The sequence below is a fragment of the Topomyia yanbarensis genome, chromosome 3, assembly GCF_030247195.1.
Source record: "Topomyia yanbarensis strain Yona2022 chromosome 3, ASM3024719v1, whole genome shotgun sequence".
Lineage (NCBI taxonomy): Eukaryota > Metazoa > Arthropoda > Insecta > Diptera > Culicidae > Topomyia > Topomyia yanbarensis.
Genome location: NC_080672.1, coordinates 357,254,303 through 357,280,774, shown reverse-complemented (window position 1 = coordinate 357,280,774; position 26,472 = coordinate 357,254,303). Strand labels below are relative to the sequence as shown.

Below are 26,472 nucleotides of genomic sequence, written 5' to 3'. Positions count from 1 at the left end.
GTTTATCGAATTTCACTAAACCTGCGCTTCGACAAATCAGATAGCACGTTTTTTCGAGCACAATTTTCACGCTCAAACTACACAAGATTGTCATCTAAGGTATTTTCACCTCCTTCCATTGTTCTAGGTCCAATCCAATGGGTAAGCACGCTGACTGTTTTCCAGCATCGTGACCGATTGTTGGACGACGGCTAACATACAAAGCGCGTCATTAGCTCTATAAGATGGCACAGTAGCACGGAGTCTAGGGGGTCGTTTCCGACTTGACCCACCCCCTACCCGAGGCACCGACCTGAGTAAGTTTGTATAGAGCAGCGTTGTTTTAATCTTAAATCTTCAAAAAATATAATAGCTCCCGGCTTAACGCAGGTTTAGTGCTTGATGAGTATAGTGCTTATAATGGTATAGCGGCTTGGGGTGGCCCATACTAGTAGAACATTTCGAGAGGTGCTAGGAAAACACGAGCAAGGAAATTAGCATCTATGGGAAAATGTATATAAAGAAGTGGCTTGGTGCCGGTAAGATTCAGTTTTGAATTGAAATTCGACCGGTGGAAAAGTGCGGGCGCGTTTTTCGGCAGAACGGTTCTGACGAAGCAGTTGTGCTGTGAATAATTACTACAATTATTTTAGGAATTGTTAGAACATTGAAATCAATGGACTGTTTTTTGGTGATTTTAGTGCACTAAAAGGACTCTCAGGGACAATGAAATTGCTTTTAGCAACGAGTGTAGTGTTAGCATGTTTAATATCAGTTCGAACGGATCAATCGGATTTTAACCACATAAACTCAGATGGATCGTTTAGTTTTGGGTAATCGCAGAACGATGTTGTGAACCGGTGTCCTTGTAGGAACATAATTGTCTAATTATATGTTGCAGTTTGAAAAATTCTGATGTTGGAGGTCATTACCACACCGCCAGCGGTAACCCGAAAACCATAGTGAGAGGTCGCTATGGCAGTCGCCAACCGGATACGGGTCGTGTGGAAGAAACCGTATACACAGCCGGACCACGAGGGTAAGTTCGTGATTACGTTGCCCTGCGCATAACCATTAAAATATGAGGCGCAAAAGTTCCTCCGAATAGATCCTTCACAACGCGATATTGAACTTTAGCTCCAGAGTTCCGGACCAAGGTTGAATGAATGATTGATGGAAATTGTGTCGCTTTCAAGTGCACTGAACAATGTTGGAAATCAGGGCTATCATCGCGATTGTTGTGGTTACTGGTTTTCCCAAACTAATGTTATGTGGGAATACAATTTGTGTACAGTTTAATGAAAACAAATTGTTTGGCTTTTGTTTTTAATGGCCTATATCGCTTTAATGTAGACAACGTAGATAGCGCGCAGAATTAGAGTTTTTTGCTAAAAGCTCACAACAGAATACAAAATATGATCTGTATTGCACATAAAATTATTCTAATATGGTTGTTTTGTTCATAAGAAACTGGTGTGAAAATGTGAAATTTGGATCAAAGGAAAAGTCGAAGCGAGCATCCTAAGTTTAACTTTACCATAAACAGAGCTAACAGATGCTCCTCCATCAAAACTGGATCAAATAAGTAGGAGAGCAGAATTAAAGAAGGCCCATGACTTCTCATAGATACTCAATTGGGTCATTAAATGAAGAATAAAATTCTTTTATGACATAAACCAATAGTTCTCATGTTTCTAAAGATAGCAACATATACAGTGACACAATCTCATATTCGTACACCTCTAGTGTATATGTTTAATATTGTTTCACAAACGTTTGCGCTATTTAATATAGGTATTGTTTTGTAAATGTGGTAGTAGAATCATCATATGTCATTTTTGTATCATTAGTAATCTAAAGTGTGCAAGTTTCCGTACACTACACATAAAAAAATCATTACTTGGTGTGAAAAAGGCACAATTTCATATTCGTACACTTTTGAAAAGTCATTTAATTTGTAATTTAAGACCTGTTATTTCTTTATTTTTTTTTGTTTTACTTTGAAAAATAGATTTTATGACTACAGAAAAGTGTTCATTGGCACAGTTTCCTCAACGCTAGTTTAAGAAATGCTTAAAAAAAAGTAAATTAACTGCCATTATGGGACGGAAACTAATTATTACTCACAAAAATGAAGCTAAATCACTTCATAAAATCTTTGAAATTGTTCAAAGGTTGCGTCCAACTATTTAACATGTTGTTAAAACTTTGATGTGGCGAAATGCAGAACAGATATTGCGAAAAACTTGAACTGTAAAAAATTTACGATGAGGGATAAACGATTTTTAATTAGAAAAATTTGGGAAAATCGAATAATTAATGTTATATACATGGTAAATAAATTGAATCGTAGCATTTAAGTATAAGTCTACTCTGGTACGGCTCGTAATATACGGAGAACGAACAATTACAATGCCTGTGTTCTGAGCAAGAAGCTGTTCATCAATGAGAAGAACAAAGAATTGATTTTTTATACACTAAACAACTTTATTGGAATATTGGAAAGATGTTAAACTTTGTCTACGAGTCCAAATTCAACATCTTTGACTCAAATGGCTGTTGTTTTGGGTGGAGAAAATCGAACTCAGATCTGGACGTAATAGTCTTATAACAGCAGCTAAGCGCAGGGACAGTGCAGTTATTGTATGGGGTATTATATGTCCACTAGAAATGCTAGAAATTTGGTCTTCATTGATGGAATGATGGATCAGAATGTGTATTTTAATATGAATGTCTTATAATAAATTTTAAAGCAAAGCTTCCGTAAAATGGTACTTTTACTAAAAAATGGTGGACATTGGAAATTTTATCAAGAGAAGAACCTAAAGCATAAGGCGTGCAAAAAGCGTTTAGAATAAATTTATAAATGTTTAAAAGTTATGGATTCTCTCGCAGCAGACCCCGTTTATTAACTGATTAGAAAAATAAATGGGAGTATTTGGTTAAAAATTGCAAAACTATCCGGATTATAATGAGAATGATCTTAGAAACTACTATTTAGGAGAATGGGATAAAATTTAAGTTGAATGCACACAAAAACTAGTGGTTAGCCTTCCAATACGATTGAAAACTGTAATTACAAACAAAAGGCATACCATTGAATATTTATTATAGAAATTTCAATTATTTTTGAAAAAATATATGTACTGTACGAATATGAGATTGCGTGTATATTTGACTATCTTTAGAATTATGATTTTTTGTGAAAAAATGAGCATTTGTAGTACAAAGATAATTATTGTATCTTCCTTATGCTGTCTAGTAAACTATTTCTACATAAATAAAATGTCTCGTGAACTACTTTTTTACTTGTAAAATGCATATAAGCATTCCGCACAGCGGTGTACGAAAATGAGATTGTGTCACTGTAAGTTAATACCTTAAAAGATGAGTATAATTTTTATTGATTTTCTACGAAAATGTAAACACGTCCTCGTTTGACACGGTCGGTCTTCCTTAACAGTCAATTTAGCCACATGGGTTAGCATTTTTGACAGTTGCCCCAGCAAAAGGATAAGGATCATGGTAATTCATTGACGAAGTGTGGTCACATTAAGTCAATTTTATAATATAACGCTGTGTTATTTAGTGTAGAACTAGCCCCGCAATATTCTGTACACTCCGAATCGGCTGCGAAATCTGTTGCCGAAAATTCCGCAAATGGATTGTAGTACCAAGGCTTTGCTTTTTGTATTCTTTCTTCGATATCAGTATTACATTTTCTGTTGATATCGTTGGGTTATTATAATGATATTAAGGGGTTACATACCTTCTTGCGAAAAAAATTTGAAGAAAGTTTGAATTTATATAAAAGAACAATGTAATGTATTTTGATAGTACATTTTTTAGTGAAAAAAACAAGCATTAGTTTATAAAAATATATTGAGTATTGGCGAAATTATAGCTTTTTCCCTGAAGCCTTTTTTATTTGAGACGGTGGCGGTGATCGCTATGGAAGTCCATTGGTATGGGAGTATTACTCGTATCTTAACGATTGGTTGAATAAATAGTAATTTTATTCTGCATACTCCCGTTTTTCCTAAAAATCGATATTTTTTATTGCATTTAAAAATTCTTATCACTGAAACAAAAATTCAATGCATGATAAAACGTTAAGGAATGAGAAAAACTAATTACGAACAACTGAAAAAAATAAGAAAATCGGTTGAGTAGTTTTTCGGTAATCGTGATCACGGAAAATGCATCAAGTTTGAAATTTCAAGTTACCGCTGCTCTTGGTAGGCGAGGCGCGCTTCGAAACGCTTTTGATTTATTGATCGGATCGCTATGAAAATTTGGGAAAATATTCTCAAGGAGTTGTGCTTTCAGATAAAGTAATGTAACCCCTTAAAAACATAAAATTAAAATTGGTATATGATTCGAATTTCCGACATTACTTGATAATGGTTTGGAATGGCCGAGGATAGTTTGAAATGTGTCATAAAAAATAAATTGAATTGCTCGAATTTCACGTTTTGACAGTTTCAGTGCTCGATAAAATCAAAACAAAACATTGCCAGCAGCATAACTACAGGAACAAATCAAAACAGAAACATAAATTTTGTTGCCAGAATTATTGAAAGTTCCGAAAATAGAGCATGCAGAGTTGCCAGTTACATCAAATTGAGCGGAATTCGAGCAAAATTGGATTGAGGTTGGATAAATTTGTTGATTTTTTTTCAAATATTTTAGCAATACTCGATGTGATAGAAAATTGTTTAAATTTTCTAAAATTGCCGAAAAAATGAAAATTCATGCAAAATCGAACGGAATATAATAATTATTCTGAAGTGACGTTCCTCTCGCCATATCTCGATATTTTCTTTATCTCGATGTACCTAGCTTGAAATTTACCTGCATTTTTTTCTCTTTATGTCGATGTGATCTTTTTTTTCTGTCGGCACATCACATAGCAGATACAGAATGGAATAAAGATTGACGATTAGGGCATTTAGTCCGATGACTATTTGCTTGTTATGTACTGATATGTTCTATTACAAAGAGACACATCAGACATTGTAAAAAAACTCGTGTTTGGCATATTCATCTGGATGTGCTATATTTTCAAAGCAAAAATTTGTTCTATTACTACTACACGCATGAGAGATTTTTTAGAGAATTGCATACTACAGCGGAATATTTAACAATAGGTTCGTTTACGATCACTTCAAATGGGTAAAGAGCACCCCAATGATATCCTTGAACAAATAATCTAAAAACTGGATTTCAAGACATTCTATTGAAAATATAAAAAAAATATCATGTAAATTTTCATCTGCAAAAATATTTAAAGCTACAAGGCCGTTTTCCAGGGACTCTTCTGAAAAGGGAATCATGTGATGTGCATATTTCTAGATTGGATTATCCAAAAAGTAAAAAAAAAGATTGCGTAACTAATATTTAATTAACGGGATTAGCAAAACGAACTTTTAATATGATATCTTGAATGTTTCGATTTTTGAAGCAATTTTGGCCATAAATGCCCATGAAATATACATAGCGCCGAAACGAAGTTTTCGATCAATTAGAGAAAATATTGTTACCCAATATTTTACGAAGTGCTCTATAACGTTAACAAATTTAAATATACTATGCAAATGATTTTTTTTAAATCCTTGATGCGTACAGCTATACATCTCCATCATTTGCGTACACAGGTTTAGCAAAAAATGCAATTATAAAAATTCAAGATTATGGCAAATCCCTTTTCGAGATATTTCGGAAACTTCAAAACAAAGCAAGCAACGGAATTTTTATATTCTGCCCAATTTTGTCTTCTCAACTGCAGGGGGATTAATAACCGAATTAATTTCTCTAAAACATGAGAAATATCTAAACAATTTTGTACGAACATGTAGTATCCGTAGTCAAAATAATTTCGATTTCAATTTTGCATAATTATAAACATTATAAGGCTTATGAATAAAAATGCGAAACAAATATTTCTTACTCCAGACGCGTACACTGTGTCGCGTTCCACTACTTCCCCCTAAGACGAGCATCTATCTTCGTTTCGCGGCTTGCCCTGAAAGAAAAAAAAATGTCCCGAAAAATACCAATGTGTTCTATATCTCGATCTCTCCCTATCTCAATGTTCCCTTCAATATCGACATAGAGAGAGTTAACTGTACAAGGTAGTCCAAGTCAGGGTTGTGGCGTAGTATAGGAGTCCCAGTTTTATGCCTTTTTGAAGGTTTACCGTAAACCGGGGTGACATTGATCACTTTTCGAAGTAATCATTACATATCTTTAGACGCAACACATTTTTTTCAAGTTTAATATTTTTAAACCATGCATGGAGAACATGATTGGATGGTTTTACCTAAAATTTTCCGCTCGCAGCTATTTTTTCCAAAAATGATTTCAAATTGAAGTCCGTTTTCGTATTCCGGGGTGACTTTGATAACCTGCATGTTCACCCACATTAAGTTATCGTTGTCAATGCTTTTTATTGAAATGTTTGTTTAAAGTGATTCTGGAAAGATATTCATTGTTAAATAGATGTTAATTGGTATTATACAAAGTATTTCAATGTACTGTAAAATTCGAGTAACCAAAATTCGTATAATTCGTGTCCAATTAGAATAAAAGGTTCTGAAAACCTTTAAAAAATTGTTTTATTTCAATGCTTTATCAATGTACAAAAAGTTTCATCCATTCTAATACGTTTGAATATTGAACAATAAAAAATGTTGCGAATTTTAGCTTAAAAAAATTTGAAATAATTGCCAACTAGTTTTACAAAAAAATGTATTTAAAATAAACCAACTCTTAAAACTAAAGTTGGCACATCCCAATCTAAAGGAAAGTAAAAGCTCGCTTGTAATTGATTACTTTTGCTCAAATCTGAGATTAACTGGTTTTATAAGAAATAGGCACTTTACAAAGCTTTGTAAAAATAAGGTAAAGCCAAATTTCGGTTTTTTGTAGTTTTTGTAACAAAAAACCGAACAGTATACTCAAAAAGTAAAACAAATCAGTATTTCATAAGTTTAGAGTAAAAATCAGTTCCAATTAAAATGATTCGGTACATTATTCTAGCTTAATAAGCGATCTAGGAAAAAAGTTTCGAGTGATCAAAGTCACCCCGGTTTACGGTACTTTGGTTTTCTATTTTCGTTCGATTTTCGAACAATAAATTAGTGTGTACCTTGAAATGGCACACTTATCTTGTTTTATTTTATAGTTAATTCTTACTTCCTCTATAAAGCAGATATAAATTTCTGCGACCCCCTAAGTTTTGGGCCAACTCGGCCAACCGCAAGCTACGGGTCTGGTTACAATTCTGTTATGAATTTTCCCGATTGTCTTTGAACAAATACGGTAAACGTTTAATGAATGTTTTAACACATATATTACCTACGATCGCGCACTTCCCACTAACCTGGACTCCGCACTTTCAAAATGCGAGTGATCAAACTGCTACTGAAAATTGCGTGCTGTCAAAACACATGTATTTCAAGTGATAGAGATGGTACTCTCCTAGACAGGCCAGCTGAACTAACCAGTTTGTTAATCGTTAAAATGAATTAAAGGTTTAGAAAGAAGGTTCAGCAGCATAGTGAATGATTTTTTATGCAGAAGAGAACAACCAATATTATTTGCTTCCCTCCTTAATATTAAAACAAGAAAAGTTATAAAAGAGTGTGTTTCAGAAAAAACATAAAACATATTTTAGAACTCGTCATTTCGAAGAATTTTTACCAATATTTCGAGAAACTCATTTTCCAATGCCAGGATTTCGGTAGGAGCTTAAGAACTGAATGAATTCTTAAATGAATTAATTCTGATGACTTGAGATGCTCACTGAAAACTGAACGAAATTTTGTAAGGTGCAAACAACACAAAAAACAAATATAGTAAGTAAGTAAAAATCCTAACAAGGCGTTGCCAAATACATGAAATTCTTTAGTGCATCGTAGAATTATTAATATCGGGTCAGATTTTCATTATTTATTTACAATGAGAGTTAAAACAATGGATATTCAAAAATTCGAAGAATTCAAAGGTCAACTGGAAATGATAATCCCTAGAAAACACAAAATGTTCTGCACTGCATGTTCACAAGGTGTAGAAGATACTAAATCGGAATGAGCAGAAAAATGTCATAGCAAAAACCTGTCTCCACACGCAATGCTTGTCAGATCATGTTACATCATTATGGACGCAAAACCCCTATAAGGCCGTTCGAGAGAAGAAAATGTCAAAATTAGCCCTAAAATTTATAGTCGGGCAGGCGATTTGAGGATGTGGTCAAAACAGAGTTTGAGCCCTGATACAACGTTCTACTACGATTAACAGTTTGTCGCTGTTGTGCAATCTTATGACAAACGCCATTTTGGGGTAAACTGAGTTAGATATGCTATGTTACTTATATGAAAAATCTCTACAAAGTGGCGTTTTCGAAATTTTGAAATTCAGCTTAGTTACTCAGATATAGCGAAAAACGTATGTTTTATGTGAGTTTTTTGCTTCAAATCGCTTTATATTGGGATTGGCTCAAGTTATATTGAAGTTTTAGATGTTTTTCTGACGAACACAATTGCATAAAAATTTTCAGATTAAAAATATAATTAGTGCGAGGAAAATGCAGTTTTTGATTTAAATATTTCATATTTGACAACACCGTAACCAACATTTGCTGTTTTTTCTAGATTCATTGACCAAATTCCATTAAAATGCATCTTACCGATTGTTGCTAGACCAAATTTAGCCGAAGATATGAGTAAAAGTTAATAACACTAGCTCACAAAATAAAATTCAGAAACTAAACATTTGAACACCATTTCTGATGTAAAATTGAGTTCTGTATCCGAAAATGAAGTCCTAAAAAATTGCAGTAGAACAGTTTTCGAGTTATAGTAAAAAATGAATTTCACCTTTAAAATAAAAAGTACGTTCAGTAAAATCCAAATATCTTCGGTTGTAGTGCATCGATATGAAATATTATTATGTTGAATTAAAGGACTTTTGGTCGTTTGAACATTTTTTTTTAGTGCGACTACTGGTTCTGACGTTATTTACAAGTTTATTGAACTTTTCCTCATTTTTTAAAGAAGAATAGAAGTTTGATCAATATTTTGGGCAAGATCAAGCAATCCTAAAAATTATTTTTTATAGAAAATTAAAGCCTTCTAAAAACCAATTAAAAAGGCTATTACTAGTTTAAATCGTTTCTCTGGGTCAACTTATTGATCCGCCTCGATCCCAATTTTTTCTTAAGCTTGCTTTACAATATATGAGGGATATATTGCGGTACTTATTTTGTTACAAAATGCAAAACATACATTGCCAGAAAGAATTTTTTATATAAAGGCTTGTGGATGCCCGTTGTGACTAGTATTTTTTCTTGTAGCACTTTTCACTATCTTTCTCATAGATTTGAACTGTCTTCCACATATTTCTATACATTTCTTAGTAATTGACGTTCGAAATGGCAGTGTCTTCAATAGACTTTATTTAATAATCCTTAAGTTTTGTAATAAAAAATGTTGACGTCTTCAAAAAACATCTGTAATTTCATAATTCTAACAACTTTATAGAACATTTAAAGAATTACAAAAATCTCAGGAAGGAGTTATAATGAAAAAATGATTTTTTGATGTCTCCCATAAAAAACGCACCTTATCTCCTTTGAGGGTGGGCGTAGCGTAGTTGGTAAATCGATTGCCTTGTACGCAGCGCACCTGGGTTCGAGTCCCGACCCCGCACATAGGGTTAGAAATTTTTCATAAGAGATTTTTCTAACCCGAAGAGGCTTATGACCTCAAGGTTAAAACCTCTATAAACGAAATAAAAAAGCACCTTATCTTCACACCAATACATTTTGAAGAGCTTATATGTAGGAAGTTTTCTCGTAGTGAAATTTTCTACAATTTTGTCATTGACATCATGGCTCTATCTCGAATGCTAGTGGAAATAAATTTTCTATCTCACTTTTAAAAGAAAAGTGTTCCTAACACACCAAATCGTTCAAATCAACTCCTAGAGCACCATTAATTAAATGCACGTTTTGGCACGTTGCGACCACTGTTGTCATCGGTACTGCTTTTTTTGCTATTCACGGTCAGATGTTCCTATTATTGTTTCTTGTTCTTACGGGTTGCTGTTGTAAACCTGCCTTCATCGGCGTTTGTTTCTCTTTTGGTAATGCTGGTTGTCGGTTTGGATGCACCTGTCGTAGTTATTGTCCCTTCGCTATTGGTTGATTAGGTGGTTGTTTGAGGTTTATCTGTATGTGTTGGTAGCTGCTTGTTAGATGCAAATTTCCCAAACGGGAAAAATTTTGGACAAGACGAAATTTGTTTTGCACGAGAACCCAATGCCCAACATAAAGTATGGTTTTTAGTGTTTCGGGCTCTCCTCGTCAGTACCTAACACCAACTTACTCCTGATTAGATCAGCAGATAAGTGTGACATTTTGGATTTTAGTATCGAACTAGCACCAATTTGGTACTGGTATGGACTTATCTAGCTAGCGTTAAGTTGTTAGCTTCTTATACCAAAAGACGTTATCGGTCCACATTCCTCGTCGACAAATGGAACTTCTGTGCTTACCAACGAAGCATCACTCAGTACTATATATTAAGGTTTAACTGAGAAAGCCTGTAAAAACGGCCATCTTCGAATACGAAAAATGCAATATTTTTCGCCTCCGTTCACACAATCTTCATGAAAATCAAACAATATATTTGGGGTGTTGTTAGAATACCACTAATTGATTTCATTTGTTTTCGAAGGTGGTCGCTTTTCGATGTTTTCTCAGTTGAACCTTAATAGTAAATAACCGAATCATGTAAGCAATAGGGATGAAAAGTCACCACTTGTGGCTGAAAACCTATTATGTTCAATTGGAAATGCAATGTAAACTAATAAATTTAACAAAAAAATATAAAAATAAAATCCTATGACTGTACGATCAATTGAAGGATATAGACATTCAACACAGAACAAAAAACTTTGCTGTATTATAATGAGAAAATGTGTTGTGAATTCCATATAAGTAACCAAAGTATTTCATTATTTCTTCCTCACCATTAGGTTCCGAGCCCGCGGTCCCAAGATACACAGGAAGCAAAACTTATCACAAGTACCCCGCGGTCCAGTAGGAACTCCAGAGGATCCTTTAGCGGATCCATACGACGATCCTAGTTACGATTTTCAGTTCAAAACTCGCAACTACCAACGTCGGGAGGGTGCCGACAGCAATGGGCGGGTTAATGGTTTGTACACCTACGTTGATGATGCTGGAGAGCAGCATTCAGTTCGCTACTCTGCCGGCACTGGAACGGGCTTCGAAGTCGCGAATCCTGTACCAGATGCTCCCAACACGCTAGCTTACGAAAGTCCACTGTACAAAACTCACAAACAGGTCCGCGGGAAGGTCGCATTTGAGAGTGGTCCTAGCGGTTCTGGGCAGTATAAGTAGGATATGTTGGTTTGACTGTATATCTTTATGATTGTTGATTGCAATGTATTTCACAGATTACAGTCGGTTGGCCCAGATCAACGGCGTTCGGAAACAACTGGACCAGATGGCATTACAAGGGGTTCGTACTCATTTTTGGATGACAAAGGAATTCAACGAACTGTTCAATATATCGCAGGAGCTGGGATTGGGTACAAGGTAGTTCAGAGCACTACTGGAGCGGGAAGTCATTTGCTGGCGCAGCCAGCAACAAACTTTGGAATTAGTCACGTTGAACAAAGCGATGTTACGGACAATAATAATCCAAGCCATAACACAGCACCATCAGGTCCAGCTTCTTTTCCTACCGTAAGTGAACGACCGGGATCAGGTGGATCCAGACCAACTGCTGCTGGATACGATGACACACGTCCATCAGGATCGGGCTATGACAGCTCAAGACCTGCGGGCAGTGGTTACGATGGATCGGTTCCCGACCATGATGGCTACGATAGCGGCCGACCGAAGGGGCCATCTTTCGACGATGACTTTGATCGGAAAAGACCTACAACGCCCCCAAGCAAAATTCCATCGAGCACGGATCGACCGGAATCTACTGATAATAAGGTAGGTTTCCCCGATGAAGACTCCGATTACGGCGGAAGGCCTCAAGATGATAGCATTATCGGACTCATCCCACCCAAGTATGACTACGAACCAACTGAGGAATCTCCTTTATCAGGACCGTTCGATATCAGAATTTCCAGCGGTCCGTCAGGACCCTCGGGAGCAGGCATTCCGAGTTACGAAGAGTCCGCTCCCGGAACTTTCAACTCCAACGATTTCACCAACTACCCTGAGGTTTCCTACGATCGGAAAAAGCTGGAAGAAGACAGGAAAAAAGACTGGCGGGAGTTTGCCAAAGATTCAACGATTATCAAAAACGTCGGCGATTGGTACGTGGGACTAGCGCCCGGTGCATCGGTGAGGGCCCACATACAAAATATAGACCTGCTGCCATATGGCGGTCGTGCTCCTTCGCCCAGCGAGGCTCTTCGAAGAGATACTCAGCCAAAGACCAACGCTAAACGTCCGTATGAACGCCGGAGGCGAAGTGAGCGAAAATGAATTGTTAGTTACCTTTTCTATTTAATTATTAGCTTGTACGTGACATTCCAGGTCAATGTGTTCAATTGTACCAGGGTTGTAAATAAATTATTATATGAATTGGTTGAACTTTTATTCTTTAGTTATTTGGGAAACGTCCTTTTATTCATCGAAAATGTTGTAATGTTTACTTTGGTGTTATTCTGTTACACTTGTTGAGTTCCGGATACAACCTCTGTGTAAATTTTAAATCAAAGGTAATATCATGATTCATTGCACAAATTTTCAAAAATCTTTCATCGATCACAGCGTAAAGATGTTTTTTTCTCTGCCGTTGGCATCAATCGTCAGAAATCTAACAATGTTTTGAAAATGTACAATGATACGTACGGATTTTATCAGCCTCTGATTTTATGTACCCCCGATTTTGTCAGTTTCACATAAATATCTGTTTGATGGGCTCTAGCTGACGAACCAAGTCGAATTTGAGTAAATCCTTTATGGGCATATACTTCTTTTCTTAAAGATGCAAAAAATGCAAACAAAACTTTTTTTTTAGTTTTTAGGGAAATTTACACTAAATAATCAGAAAGAGTCAGAAAGGGACCAAAAAAGAATATTTCAACAGTTTCGGTTTATTAAAAAGAAAGAAAAATTTTTTTCCCAATTTTGACATTATCCCCGTTTTGTCAGCCTAAAATGCACCAATGACTGATAAAATCAGTTATTCACTGTGTTTATATCTCATAAAAGTCCCATTTTCTCACGAATTAAGACAGTAATCAGCACATTAATTTATCAATGATGAACACATTATTGTAGTTCACGAGTATACCCATCTGGTATACTTATTAGTGTTATATATGCTTGAGATAGGCAGAAAAATAAAATCCAAATTATACTGGTTTTGAACACATCGTAAATGTACAGGCAGAATTTGTCAGGTGCTGACAAATGCATTTCTGGCGATGGTGCACAGAGCCAACATGGCGTGACGAAACGGCAATGTGATCAGTGCTTCTAAAGCTGAAGCAAAATCGGGTGTGTGATGAGATGTACATATATTCAAATGTATTTGTTATATTCGGAAAAAAAATTGATTTGCTTCGGATGTAGTTTTACATGATTGATTGATTGGCTCTATTTGTCTAGTAGGGCATTGCAAAAAAAAATTTTTTTTGAATTCTCAAAGGCCCCCCCTCTCATATTGTGACAAATGTCAAAGTAAGCTCAGATGCCAAATTTCACATCATTTGGACAATTTTAGACCCCCGCCCACTTCGCTTGAAATTTTTTGAAATTGGTGCTATGGGAAAATATGGAGGAAAAATACATTAAATGCTATAACTTTTGAAGTAGCAATCAGAAAATTAAAATTTATACCTCTTTTGGAAGGAAATAATCTTAGTATTTGAATGGAGATATATTTGTTTCTAGAAAAATACGGGAAAGTGGGGTACTGGGTCATTTTGGCCCCAAAATCCCCTATTTTTAATGATTTTTATGCTCCGTGATGCAAATCACACATATTTTGTAGTTTTTATAATGTGAAAAAATCTCAGAAATCGAATGGAACCCTTTTGACCTTAGTCCGAATACGAGAAGTTGGGGTTAAATGGCCTTTTGTCGTTCATATTAAACTTCATCATTTTCTCGTGAATATATCTCTATTATTGTTCACTCAATTTTCGTAAACTATACCTTGTTGAACGTGGAAAATCCTTAGGATTATAACAAAAATAGATTCGTTACCGGTAAAATTCAGGAACATCAAATTATCTGACATATAGTGTCGATTTCACATTTTTATCATAAAATCGCACATATTAACTCCATTTAACAACAAAATTCTTATTTAATTTACTACTTTTAGTGTAAAATATGCTTAGGGATCACATGAGAAAAGTTTCATTCCTGGAAAAATAGGGGAAGTTGAGGTATTAGGACAAATAATGAAAAAAATGAGATTTGTAGAGTAAATATCAAAAAGTTTGATGTTTCTGAATTTTACCTTTAACGTTTTTATTTTTGTTTTATTCCTCAGAATTTTGCACGTTCAGTAAGTTACATTTTATGAAAATTGATTGAAGAATAATGGAGATATATACATGAGAAAATGATAAAATTTAATATGACTGACAAAAAGCCCTATAACTCCAACTTCTCGTATTCGAACTAAAGTCAAAAGGGTTCCGTTCGATTTCTGAGATTTTTTCACATTAGAAAAACTACAAAATATGTATGATTTGCCTCACGGAGCAGAAAAATCATTAAAAATAGGGGATTTTGGGGCCAAAATGACCCAGTACCCCACTTTCCCGTATTTTTCAAGAAACAAATATACCTTCATTCAAATACTTAGATTATTTCCTTCCAAAAGAGGTATAAATTGTAATTTTCTGATTGCTACTTCAAAAGTTATAGCATTTAATGTATTTTTCCTCCATATTTTCCCATAGTACCAATTTCAAAAAATTTCAAGCGAAGTGGGCGGGGGTCTAAAATTGTCCAAATGATGTGAAATTTGGCATCTGAGCTTACTTTGACATTTGTCACAATATAAGAGGGGGGGCCTTTGAGAATTCAAAAAAAAAAATTTTTTTGCAATGCCCTATTGTCTAGGAAGTATACTATATTTCAATATTAATTGTTCAAAAGGGCTAAAGAGATTTTTGTAAACAAACTTGTTTCGCTCCTTATTCCGATGTTGAGTGAAATTTCATAAAAAATACACATTAATCCACATCTTTACCCTTCGTAGAAGCAATTAGAAATTTTTCTGCATTCAAATTAGAGCGAATTAAGAGATATACATATTAACTTTTGAAAAGGGCTAATAAGGTTTGCAAACAAATGTTTGTTTACAAATCTTACGAGTCCTTGATTTTGAAATGAACATTGTGCAATACGTAATACGTGATAATATCATTTAATGAAAGTCAGTGAACATTTTGGTTTACATTGATTTTAAGTTTGAAACTAATTTAAAATTTCTCCACAAATTGAAAATTTTCAGGGGGGAAAATTCAGGAATTTTCTGGGGGGATCCGCTGGAACAGTAGATACAGAACACTAGATTAGGATTGTCGCTGGCATCGGTGGTAGGAACATCATTGTTTTGATTCCGGGATATACCTGTCAAATAGGCCAAATATAAAAAATCCTCTATCGTCGTTTCATAGCGACGAGTCATTTTTGTTCCTTTAGCCAGCAACACAATGGCCATTCTTGGCTAATGTATTTTCACTGACTAGAATGCACAAATTATCTAAACCCGTACTGAATTTTGATGAATTTTCATTTCCTTGTGCGTATATACAAACTCTTTCATTTCATAACAATAACAGTCGAAAATTTACACCGAGAAAATTCGTTATATTGAATATATTGATTTCACACATAATTTTTTGAAATTTGTGGTGGAACATAAAAATTATCTGTCACGCATAGATACCATGTAAGAACTAATGAAATTATAATAGTATGCCACATAGAAATTTGCTTCATAGCAGATATCACATCATTTTTCTGTTTGCCTATTGTTCATTTTGCTGTAAATTTCCGGTTCCGACAGCATGAAGCAACAAGTTACTTTACGCTTGTCCGAACATGCCGTAGACTCAGGTGATTCGCATTTCTAATGCCAAAAGACCCTGACTCCTACGGTAGCAGACAAAAAGTTAAGTCGCCGGTGAGCTCTAAGCTTGCATATATGATCCTTTCACGCTTTTCTAAACTTTCTCCCTTCAACTCCTTGCTCTCGCTTGAGTACTATGGCTCTAAATATTGAAAAATATACTTCACCTTCCAGTCCCTTGCTAATTAAATGCCGTAACAACTGTTGACAAATTGACTCAATAGGTCGTTAACAAAAATGGTTAACAGAAAAAAATGGTAAAAATAGGCTGAATGCGGCTGATCGAAAGTAGTATTTCTTAAGCAAAAATTCTGGGGAGTCGATTGAATACGCAGTTACAATGACTGCACGAAACGTATGTACCCGTTTTACCCCAACTCTTCCTATATCTTAAGAGTGAAGATGAATCTGGCTGTGCTTCTCGGAAAGAGGCTGAATGTGGGTGATGAAAAGTAGTAATTCTTATGTAGAATAATCTAGGGAATCGATAAAAGATAGTAAGAATGACCGCACGAAACGTTTATATCCGTTTCACTCCAATTCTGCATATAATACAAGTGTGCAGTTTTACCTTACTCAACGTTTCAGAGAGAGGTTGAAGGCGGCAAAGTAGTAATTTTTATGTAAAAAATCAGGGGATCAATTGAAGACAGAATAACTGCACGAAATATGTGTACCCGTTTTACCCTTAATTCTTCCCATAACTCATGTGGGAAGCTAAACCTGGTTGTACTTCTCGGAAAGAGGCTGAATGCGGCTTTTCAAAAGTAGGTGCTTACAGAGTGCCCGCGAGAAGCTGAGCTGAGGCTTGTACTGACAGTAAGGTGCGAGAGGCGAGAAACCTGCTTGCAGCATATCAAATGGAGCCTGACAGAGTAAAAGCAGGAAGTTGGTTTGCAGCAAGCAGGTTTCTCGCATCTCACATTCTAATGTCAGTGCAAGCGCGAGCTCGGCTTCTCGCCGCCACTCTGTAAGCGCCCTTATGTAAAATAATGCGGCGGATCGATTGAAGTTAGTTAGAATTACTGCAATTCTTCATATAATTAATGTGTGATATTATACTTTACTCATCTGAAGCTGAACGCGGCTCACTAACGTAGTTTTTCTTATGTAAAACAGTTCAGGGCATCGATTGAACATACTTATAATGACCGCACGAAACGTGTTTATCTGTTTTACCCTAATTATTTCCCATACACAAGTGTGAAATTATACTTACCCCACATTTCAGAAAGATGCTGAAAGCGGCTGATGAAAAGTAATAATTTGGATGTACAAAAAAATCGAGTACAGCCTATGAGTGGCAGCACTGGCGAATCACCCGGACGTGTTGTCGTTAACGTCCAATATTTTTCAAAGTTTTTCAGTGATATAAAATATAGGGTAACCAACCTAATTTGGACCCCTACATATTTTGGACCCTGTTAATGTATTTGCCTCCTACACTGCCAAGTTTCTCTGCATTTGTTTGGTTTGATGCAGCAATTACATTCCTTGGGTTGTCTATTAAGTTTCAATATCATTAGTTCCTCTCTAATTGTTTAAAATTAAACAGAATCCACAGTTTTCAAAAATATCACCGAAAAAGTTTAATATTTCAACGATAGCCAAGAGGAACCGGTGGAAATGATACATTTTCAAATTGGATTTAAATGTACAATTATAATATTTTTTATCGATATATGTTCAAACCAATGGATGTCAAAATCAAACGATTGAGGAACATTTCTTTGAAGATCATAATATGACTAAAGAGGAGACTTCTGAAATTCATATTGAAGAACATTTGCAGCTCGAATTTGTTGAATTCGAGAGCTATATGTTGACCAATTTAAGCGGCACATCACAGCTAAATAGCAATAAAAAGAGTGTGCTTGCTGAATTTCTAGAATCGCCTGAAACACTCACACGAACATTACAATTCAAGCGACATAGTCCTGTTATTTTAAAATTGCGCCGAACAGTTGAATACCACAAGGCGAAAACTGAAGAAAAGAGGAAAGTAGAGGAAGGGAAACAAAGCAAAGCTGAGCTTTGAAAGAATACCAAGAAGCCGCCTCGTAAACAAAAGATTTAAAAATTAATATTTAGCACAAGAAGATTCCTGACGAACTTTGAACCTTGATTTATCATCCACTTGAGGATGTTACTCCATAATACTGTTACAGATGAATTGCTACATGAAATATATTATTGTTAACTCTATTGCATAACATTTAATGCTGCTTCGTTTGGTCTGCGGCAACCTAACTACCAAAAGTTTTTCTATTTCTATTTTTATAAGAAATAATGTACTATTTTTGATTGGCAGGCATTGATTTGCTTATGTTCTTCATTCATGCATTAAATATACTGTAAAGAGAACGAGTCAGTAGCTCAGTTTAGTAGAAAAAACTTCACTGTTTCCAAAATATATTGAGTCACATTCAGTGTGTCCAAAATATGCTTGGAACACTGTCCAAATTAGTGTGGAAGGGTCCGAAATGTGAAAGATTCATGCTATGAAGAAATATCATTTTCTAATTTATGTGAATGTATAAAATATCCATTGACAGGTTTCTTTCAAGAACAGTAATTTTGGAGCAGACTCGTGCATGTATTGTATTAAAAAACATAGGCAAGTAAATATTTTTTGGCGTTACCGTAATTTCACTTCTTCTAGGGGTCCAAAATTGGTTGGTTACCCTATGCGGCAGATAAAAGAGATTCTTAAGTAAAAAAGTTTTTTTGAATTTAGTTAGACTGACCGCCCGAAACGTCTGTACTCGTTTTATCCCAATTCCTCCCCGAACTCAATTCTTCTTCTTCTTCTTCTGGCGCTACATTTCAGAAAGAGTCTGAATGTGGCGGACCAAATATAGTATTTCTTATGCAAAAGATTCAGGGGAATCTATTGAAGATACTTAGAATAACCGCACGAAACGTGTGTACCCGTTTTACCCCAATTCTTCCCATACCTCAAATGGGAAGTTAAACTTGGTTGTGCTTCTAGGAGAGAGACTGACTGCGGCTTTTTAAGAGTAGCAATTCTTATGCAAAATATTCCGGGAAATCGATAGTTAGAATGACCGCACGATACGTGTATACCCTAATTCTTCATATAATGTAGGTGTGAAATTATACCTTACTCTTCTGAGGTTTAATTAATTCTAACTAACTGTAATCGATTTCTCGGGCTTTTATAAATAATAAATGTTACTTATGATATGCCAAACTCAGCTTGTTTCTTTAAAGGTGGAGCAAGGATTAACTTCAAACTTGAATTCTGGGAACAGAGGTGAAACGGGTACACATGTTTCGTGTAGTCGTTTTATTTATTTTCAACCGATTCCCCGGACTATTTTATATAAAAAAAAATAATGTATTTCATCAGTTTCATTCAGCCTCTTTCTGAAATGATGGACCAGATTTCACTTCACACTTGAGTTCTGAGAAGAATTGGGGTAAATCGGATCAATTGATTCGCTCTTCTATATAATAATAACTATTTTGGATGAGCCGTATTCGATCTCTGTAAAACCTGATTTAGCATTAATCTTGAATTATAGGAAGAATATAGGGTAAAACGGGCTCACGCTTTTCATGCGGCTTTTTTCACTATCTGAAATCGATTCACATGACCTTTTTATATAAGCAATACAACTATTGATCAACTGCATGTAGATGCTTTCCGAAATATGTTGCCATGTTTAATTTCTCTCTTGAGTTTACTATTAAATGGGGTAAAACGTTCCGTATAATCATTCTATCATTCTGGCATTAGTTCTGCTTCCGATATATTGAGTGAAGTTAAACTAAAAACCTAACATTTGGGGAGAACTTGGATAAAACGGATTAAAACGATTTATGCAGACAATCCTACTATCTTCTATAGAGTCTTTGGACTTTTTGCACAAGAAAAACTAACAAATGCACCACCTTCACGAAAATTTAGAAAATCTTTTTAGAATCCAGAATTTGAAAAATTGATATAATTAGCTAAACTTATCAATCAACTTCTATTTTAAAAATTGGAGTTCATGGCAAATAGGAGACTAATTACTACCACTACAAATCTTTTCAAGCAATAATCGCAAATATAAGTATTAATTACACTAAAAACATGCTGGCAACCTTACAGCGGCATTTAGTTATCAATTGGTGCGGTTTGTACTTTTCGATGAATGTCTCAATAATCTTGTGTTCTTCCTGGGACGCCATCGTAGCCCAGGGATAGCATAAGGGTTTTTGCGTTGGGCCGGATTCCCAAGGGTTGCAGGTTCCTGCCTTTGGGGTGATTTTTTTACATAATTGCTTTCGTTTAACTCACCTTTTCGATCTGTTTTCCCCATTTGTTACAAACAAAAAAGTCTTAAATGAGGTATTGACACTTACGTAGAAACCCAAAAAAATATTAATTGATAAATAGGTTAATTAATCTTATAATCAAACCCATTGGGTTGTCCCTTGCAGATTTAAAAAACGCATTTTTGGTGATACAGTTAACTCTCTCTATGTCGATATATTCTATGTCGATATTTTTCTCTATCTCGATTATTTCGTAGGTCCCTTCAGATCGCACGTATAAAAACTCCTCTATGTCGATATTTTCTCTATATCGATATCTCCCTATCTCGATGTACCTAGCTTTATATTTGCCTACATTATTCTCTCTCTATGTCGATGTGTTTTTTTCTCTCAGGACATCACAAAGCATATACATGATGAAATGAAAATTGGCGATCAGGGCACTAAGTTCTATATCAATAATCAGCATGTAGGGGCAGTAAAGACATGATTTAGGGTAAAGTGGATATTCAATGTTTTCCTACGAGACTTTGTAAAACGAATTTATCTTAATTTGCGTTTATCGAAGTTTTCTAGAAATTATGCATTTTTGGGTACAAAATTTTGACTTTAACATGCTATGAAAATATTTAAAATGCAGCCATCTGTAGCACGGAAATCATACTTTCGTGATCAAAACAATGTCGATTAGGGGAACATGGGGAGACTTGAACAAGCGCAGAATTCTATTATTGGCTATGACGTGTTCTATTAGGTTCTTAAAAAATCTTCAAAAATATTTTTATACTAATTTCGGTCCGTTAAGGTAATTTTAAAAGTTTGGAATGAAAAATTCTTTCCTAATAGAAAAGATTCCGTATTTAATAAATTTGCGTTAAATGAAGTAATTTTTTATCAAACTTTGTATGGACATATCTACTCGCCTAATAATCACTTCTAAAGTACTCATACATTATTTTATTCTTTATGAACTAACTTTATGAAATGATTTTACATAAATCGGAACATTGAAATAGTTTTAGTCGAAATTTATTAAATGCCACCCTTTTATATTTTTTACTGCTACCAAATGACCTCGACAATATGGAAAAAAAGGATTACAGTATTATTTGTCATTATTTTTTGTTCTGATTTTTCAGAATTCTCTTGGTCAAGTCTCCCCAGCCCTTGGTTAAGTCTCCCCGCAGCGGGGAGACTTGACCAAAAAAAAAAACGATCTCAGACAAACTTTTATAACTTTTGAAAAAGTAAACTAAAAATTCTGCAAAAAATCATGAACACGAATAATACCTTTTTACATTATATCTCAATGACTTTGGAAGGATTGAAAACTTTTTTAGAGATCTATGCAGGTTTAGCTGAAAACCTGGTCAAGTCTCCCCGTGTTCCCCTATATGTGGGGCAGAAAGATAAGCTGCAAATAAGGGATTCCCACTCAAACAGCAAACTTGATGTTTTGCAGTGCGTGTGAACTTTACCTCGTCGTCTACTACCCTACTCCCCCCAATACGAGCATCTATATTCATTTCCCGGTATGCATTATGATGTCCTGAAAGAAAAGTTGTCTCAAAGAAAATCATTGTGTTCTATATGTCGATCTCTCCCTATGTCGATGGTCCCTTCAATATCGACATAGAGAGAGTTAACTGTATTCCCCAATATAACATCTTTCATAAAAGTAGATATAGTGTTTAACAAGCAGTATTCGATTTTCTCATTCTTATAGAATTTTTTTGAACTTTGTACTAATCTAAGATCATTCCATTGCCAGTTATTTATAAATTCGATGAAACTCAGAAAATGTTATTTTTTCTCGCATATTTTTATTTTTTTCTATATGAGAAAAAGTAAAAACCGGTTTGGGACCATCCATAAATGACGTAGCATTATATGGGGGAGGGGGGAGTTTTGTATTTTGTGATGATGTGTGACGACAGGGGGGTAGGGGGTCATGACATGCTACGTAGCTTTTTTCAAGGGGAATAACCAACATCGTTTTTTATTTTTTTTTAATTTGCGGGGACAAAGGGGGGGGGAGAGTTACCGTCAAGCTACGTATTTACCAGGGGGGGTTTTTAGAGATTTGTGACGAAATGCTACGATGGGGGAGGGGGTGTTAAAAATCACTCAAAAAATGCTACGTCATTTATGGATCATCCCTTTCCGTTAGATGTATTAAAATTCCAACGGGAGTTCAGACATCTGATGATATCTTATAAAATCAATGATTATAGTGGTATTATTATAATTATGCCAGTCACCTAAAAATTACAAGGCGCATATTTCCAGGCCAAATCAGCATCTGAAGCGCTACTAATTAAACCCGTAAACGCTTAATTCCTGCGCATTACTGTTACCCTTCACATATTCTGGAATGTGTGCCTTGGAGTTTCGCTTTTATTTTCACAATCGATTAATTCTGGATTAACCCAAACAACGAACAGTTCCTTCATCTGTTGTACCGGAACCCCTGCGGCCAGCTTTAAGCACAAACAATACAGTAATCACCATAATGATTTATGAGTTCTTCACTATAGAGAAAATATTTTAATCCGATAATTCATCGGTTCACTTGATTGAATTAACCAGGCATGAGCAAGATAATTGGCTGCTACCAATCGATACTGTCGTGCTACAGTAATTTGCAGCATCAGTTAATGGAGGTTATGAAAAATACTGTTATTAGCTATCAATAGATTTAGATCTTACTAGGTACTACATAGTAGGTTTGCTGTAGGTCATGAAAAAATATATCCCACCAACTGACCTAACTATACCGAAATGAAGATCCACGATAGTTGGGGGTGTGTCTCTGATAGGACAATGGGTTCCATGCGGGAACTGAGACATGTGTTATTAAATCTTGAACTTATATTCTAAGCCTTAGAATCTAAGGAGATTTATGTCTGCGACTTGCGGGATTTTAAGAAGCAGCATGCATATAAATAGACACGGCTGATGGAATTGACCGTTCATTCAATCTGAACTCGCGTAAGTTTAACTATCAAGTAACTATGATGGAGTAATATATTAGAAGTGAATAATGAAAGTGCTACTGAAATTTGTGTTCGCGGTGAGGATCATCTGAGTGTTTGATAACAATGATTTTTAAAATCTTCGTTTTAATCTAGTGTTGTGTGCTGACTCATTGCTGTTGGGTAGTTGATTCTACAAATTACCATCAAAGGTTCAACGATGGTTTTCGCAGTAGTGGATATGGTACAGGCGAATCTTCCTATCAGACTCGACATAGTGGCGTAGCAGTTGGCAGTGGTTATGGGGCTCAGAATGGACAATCAACCAACTACCAGTCAGGAGGTGGAGGTTTGAATCATCATTTGAATACAGGTGTGAATGTGAATTTTTGAGAATGATTGCTATTAAAATTACTTATAGTTATACGCATAATTGTCCGATGTATAAAGAGAATCTAATGGGACAAATACGTATATAGCCGGAGTAACCAACCATGAAAAAAGCTCTTTAGTTTCTTTCTCTTCTTTCAATAAGTGTCGCTTAAACTTTTATACTTTAACATGTAACCACCGTCTTACGAGCGGAAAGTTTTATAATGACGGGAAGAGAAAGTAGACAGAGTGACCTACAAGATTTGAACGATTGAAGTATTTCTCCAGAATTGTGCAGTTCAGCACTATATGCTCATCGATGGATTAAATCTTTTCACTTCTTCCCGTTTACAGCTCAAAACGGAATTTCACGAGGTGCGGCAGTTGGCGGTAGCCTGGATGCCGGTAGATCCTACGCTTTTGGACAGAGCACCGCGGACTCATCTCACTATGCAACTGCAGGTCCTCGTGGAAGCAATTGGTATCTAAATGGGGCAGGTGGTCGTGGGCAACCCTACTTCGCTGGGGCTGGTTTTGCACCGATCAGTGGAAGATTTGCAAGACCGAATGGTTTCGGAAACCGTTATCTGATCGGACCATATGGCAGTGTGTATCCTGCTTGGGGTAGACTGCCTGGAGCATTTTCCTCTGCTGGGTCTCAAAGGGGAGTACAAAATGTCGGGTATGCGGCAAAAGTTGATAATGGCATTGGAGGAGTCGACGAAACTGGTGCCCAGGGTACTGGTTTAGCTTCAGTTGGAGGTGGACTTAATCCTACAACAGTGGTTGGATCTGATGGTTTCTACAACGGTCCATATTCGCCATTCCGTGGCGACGGCAGGTACCAAGATTCATCTTTCGTAGCCGGATTTGGCTCTGGCTACCTATCCAACAGAGGTAATGCCTTACCATATGGGCTGTCTACGTCTACTCCTACAACATCTCAAAATTCTGGTGGCTATCAAAATTTGGCAAACCGTGCTTCCACTGGAGGAGCTGTTGTTGGATCTTCACATAACACAGTACCAGTCTCAACAAACAATAATAGACCAGCCGGCTCAGTAGGTGACACAATCCGAACGTCAGCTGTAGATCCCGTAAATATCAATCCAAACTCTCGTGGTGACTTCACAAGCACACAAAATAGTGCTTTAGCTTCCCAAGGGTCATCCTTAGCCCAAAACCAACATGAACCTACAGGAAGTGGTGATCAAGGACATTTATCACACAGCAATGCTGCCCTCAATGGACAAAACCGTGCAGACGAAAGTTTATCACATTCAAACGGCTTTGGACAAACCGCTTCTACTTCAATCAGAACGAATCCTATTGAAACTGCGAGATCGCAAGGAAGTAGGGGCTTCGGCGTTGACGGATCCTACCCTGTCTCCGCTGGAAGTGGAATCTCAATGGGTCAAGGATCTACAGTCGGCGATGCGAACGGTTTGAATTATTTTCGGAACAATGCTGGATACGCAAATCCAAGCTTGCTTAGTGGAAGAGGAAACCAATTTGGTGGGCAAACGGGTACCGGATTAACTGATGGTTCATCAAATTTTGAGAATTCTATTTATAATGGATTTCAACGTGAGTCAAATGGTTTAAGTGGAAGTATTGCCGGGAGTGATTCACGTGGACATCGATCGGATTCTCGCTACAACTTGGGTAATAGAGCGGGATTTCAAACTTCTGGTGGTGGCGTGGCATCTGGTGTGACGGGAAGCCAGAATAGCGTTGGTCCATCCGGATATGGGTCCGAGGCAGTAAATGGTTATAACGCGAACAGAGGAACAAATGCGGCGATAGCAAATGGGGCCAAAGCTCAAGGTGAACAATCGATCGGGTTAAAAAATTTAAACGGAAGGGTGAATGATAATGGATCGTACGGACTTTCTCATGACTCAGGTGCGAGTTCTGATGGAATCAGTGGCGGCCAAAATTCATATAATACAAACATAGATCAACTAGGTTTCAATTCCGAAACGAGGTATATGAATGAAGGTGAAATGACAGAAGCAAGTTTTGCAATTAAGGGATAAAAGATTTCATAGATTTTCGAGTGGTGTTAATGAGAATCTGTATACCCTCTAAGTGTAGTTTGTTAACTATTTTTTCGTTTGTGGCAACCAGATGTTTTGCCGTAACTTTGAGTGACTTCGATCTAGTATCACAATAAACTCGGATTTAATTCAAAAGTTACCTTTTTTGGGCTTTCAGAAAATTATTTTAAATAAATTTTTCAATTAATTATTCAACCAATTGTAACAAAAAATATAAAATAAATAAAGTGTATATTGTAGTCCATTCAACGAATTTATTATTATATTATCACAGAAAACAGACGTCTATCTCAAGTGTTTAAGTGGTGTAGAAATTACCGAACTATTCAAAGGTAATTTGGATACCACCACCAGAGTGACTACTAAATTTGACTGAATTGACAGCTGGTCACGAAGAGATTTCAAAATGGTCGACACAGTCGAACCTATAGTTGGGATATGCTAGCATGACAGAGCTAGTGTTTCAATAAGTATTTGTTGATTAAGTAGCCCCTTACATTCGAGATCTCTACAACCTTGCTAGTTGTGTTGCCCCTGCTTCTCAGTAGCATCACAGAGATGCTAGATACTTTTTTCAAATGTCTGCAAATAATAATTTTTAAAGTTTGGGAAGTACCAACATTGCCTAAAATAAATAAAGCTGTAATT

At 36.0% G+C, this 26,472-nt stretch overlaps 2 protein-coding genes across 6 annotated transcripts; both read left to right on the top strand.

Annotated features, from left to right (window-relative positions):
* Positions 1–475: 475 nt before the first annotated feature.
* On the top strand, positions 476–12,617 carry LOC131691937 (uncharacterized). 4 transcript variants are annotated; one of them, XM_058978705.1, is made up of 5 exons: positions 476–812; positions 881–1,018; positions 11,020–11,403; positions 11,464–12,013; positions 12,129–12,500. In XM_058978705.1, exons 1-5 carry the CDS (start codon positions 706–708, stop codon positions 12,354–12,356), a joined length of 1,407 nt encoding a protein of 468 aa, XP_058834688.1. In that variant the 5' UTR covers positions 476–705; the 3' UTR covers positions 12,357–12,500. The 4 variants fall into 4 exon arrangements, with proteins under 4 accessions (XP_058834688.1, XP_058834687.1, XP_058834686.1 ...); XM_058978704.1 differs by having other exon boundaries at positions 519–812; positions 11,464–11,528; positions 11,586–12,617; XM_058978703.1 differs by having other exon boundaries at positions 519–812; positions 11,020–11,397; positions 11,464–12,617.
* Positions 12,618–23,397: 10,780 nt separating this feature from the next.
* Positions 23,398–26,047, top strand: LOC131692884 (fibroin heavy chain-like). Of its 2 annotated transcripts, none has more exons than XM_058980242.1 (3): positions 23,398–23,490; positions 23,549–23,741; positions 24,119–26,047. In XM_058980242.1, the coding sequence occupies exons 1-3, from the start codon at positions 23,461–23,463 to the stop codon at positions 25,801–25,803; spliced, it is 1,908 nt and encodes a 635-aa protein (XP_058836225.1). In that variant the 5' UTR covers positions 23,398–23,460; the 3' UTR covers positions 25,804–26,047. The 2 variants fall into 2 exon arrangements, with proteins under 2 accessions (XP_058836225.1, XP_058836224.1); XM_058980241.1 differs by having other exon boundaries at positions 23,549–23,765.
* The last annotated feature ends 425 nt before the right edge of the window (positions 26,048–26,472 follow it).

What these genes read in the sequence shown, in the direction of transcription:
- LOC131691937 (XM_058978702.1), top strand. Translation starts at nt 706, where the DNA reads ATGAAATTGCTTTTAGCAACGAGTGTAGTGTTAGCATGTTTAATATCA. An exon ending in TACACAGCCGGACCACGAGG is followed by an intron (nt 1,019 to 11,019) that starts GTAAGTTCGTGA and finishes CCTCACCATTAG; the next exon opens with GTTCCGAGCCCGCGGTCCCA. An exon ending in AGCGGTTCTGGGCAGTATAA is followed by an intron (nt 11,404 to 11,463) that starts GTAGGATATGTT and finishes TGTATTTCACAG; the next exon opens with ATTACAGTCGGTTGGCCCAG.
- LOC131692884 (XM_058980241.1), top strand. Translation starts at nt 23,461, where the DNA reads ATGAAAGTGCTACTGAAATTTGTGTTCGCG. An exon ending in TACTGAAATTTGTGTTCGCG is followed by an intron (nt 23,491 to 23,548) that starts GTGAGGATCATC and finishes GTTTTAATCTAG; the next exon opens with TGTTGTGTGCTGACTCATTG. An exon ending in GAATCATCATTTGAATACAG is followed by an intron (nt 23,766 to 24,118) that starts GTGTGAATGTGA and finishes TCCCGTTTACAG; the next exon opens with CTCAAAACGGAATTTCACGA.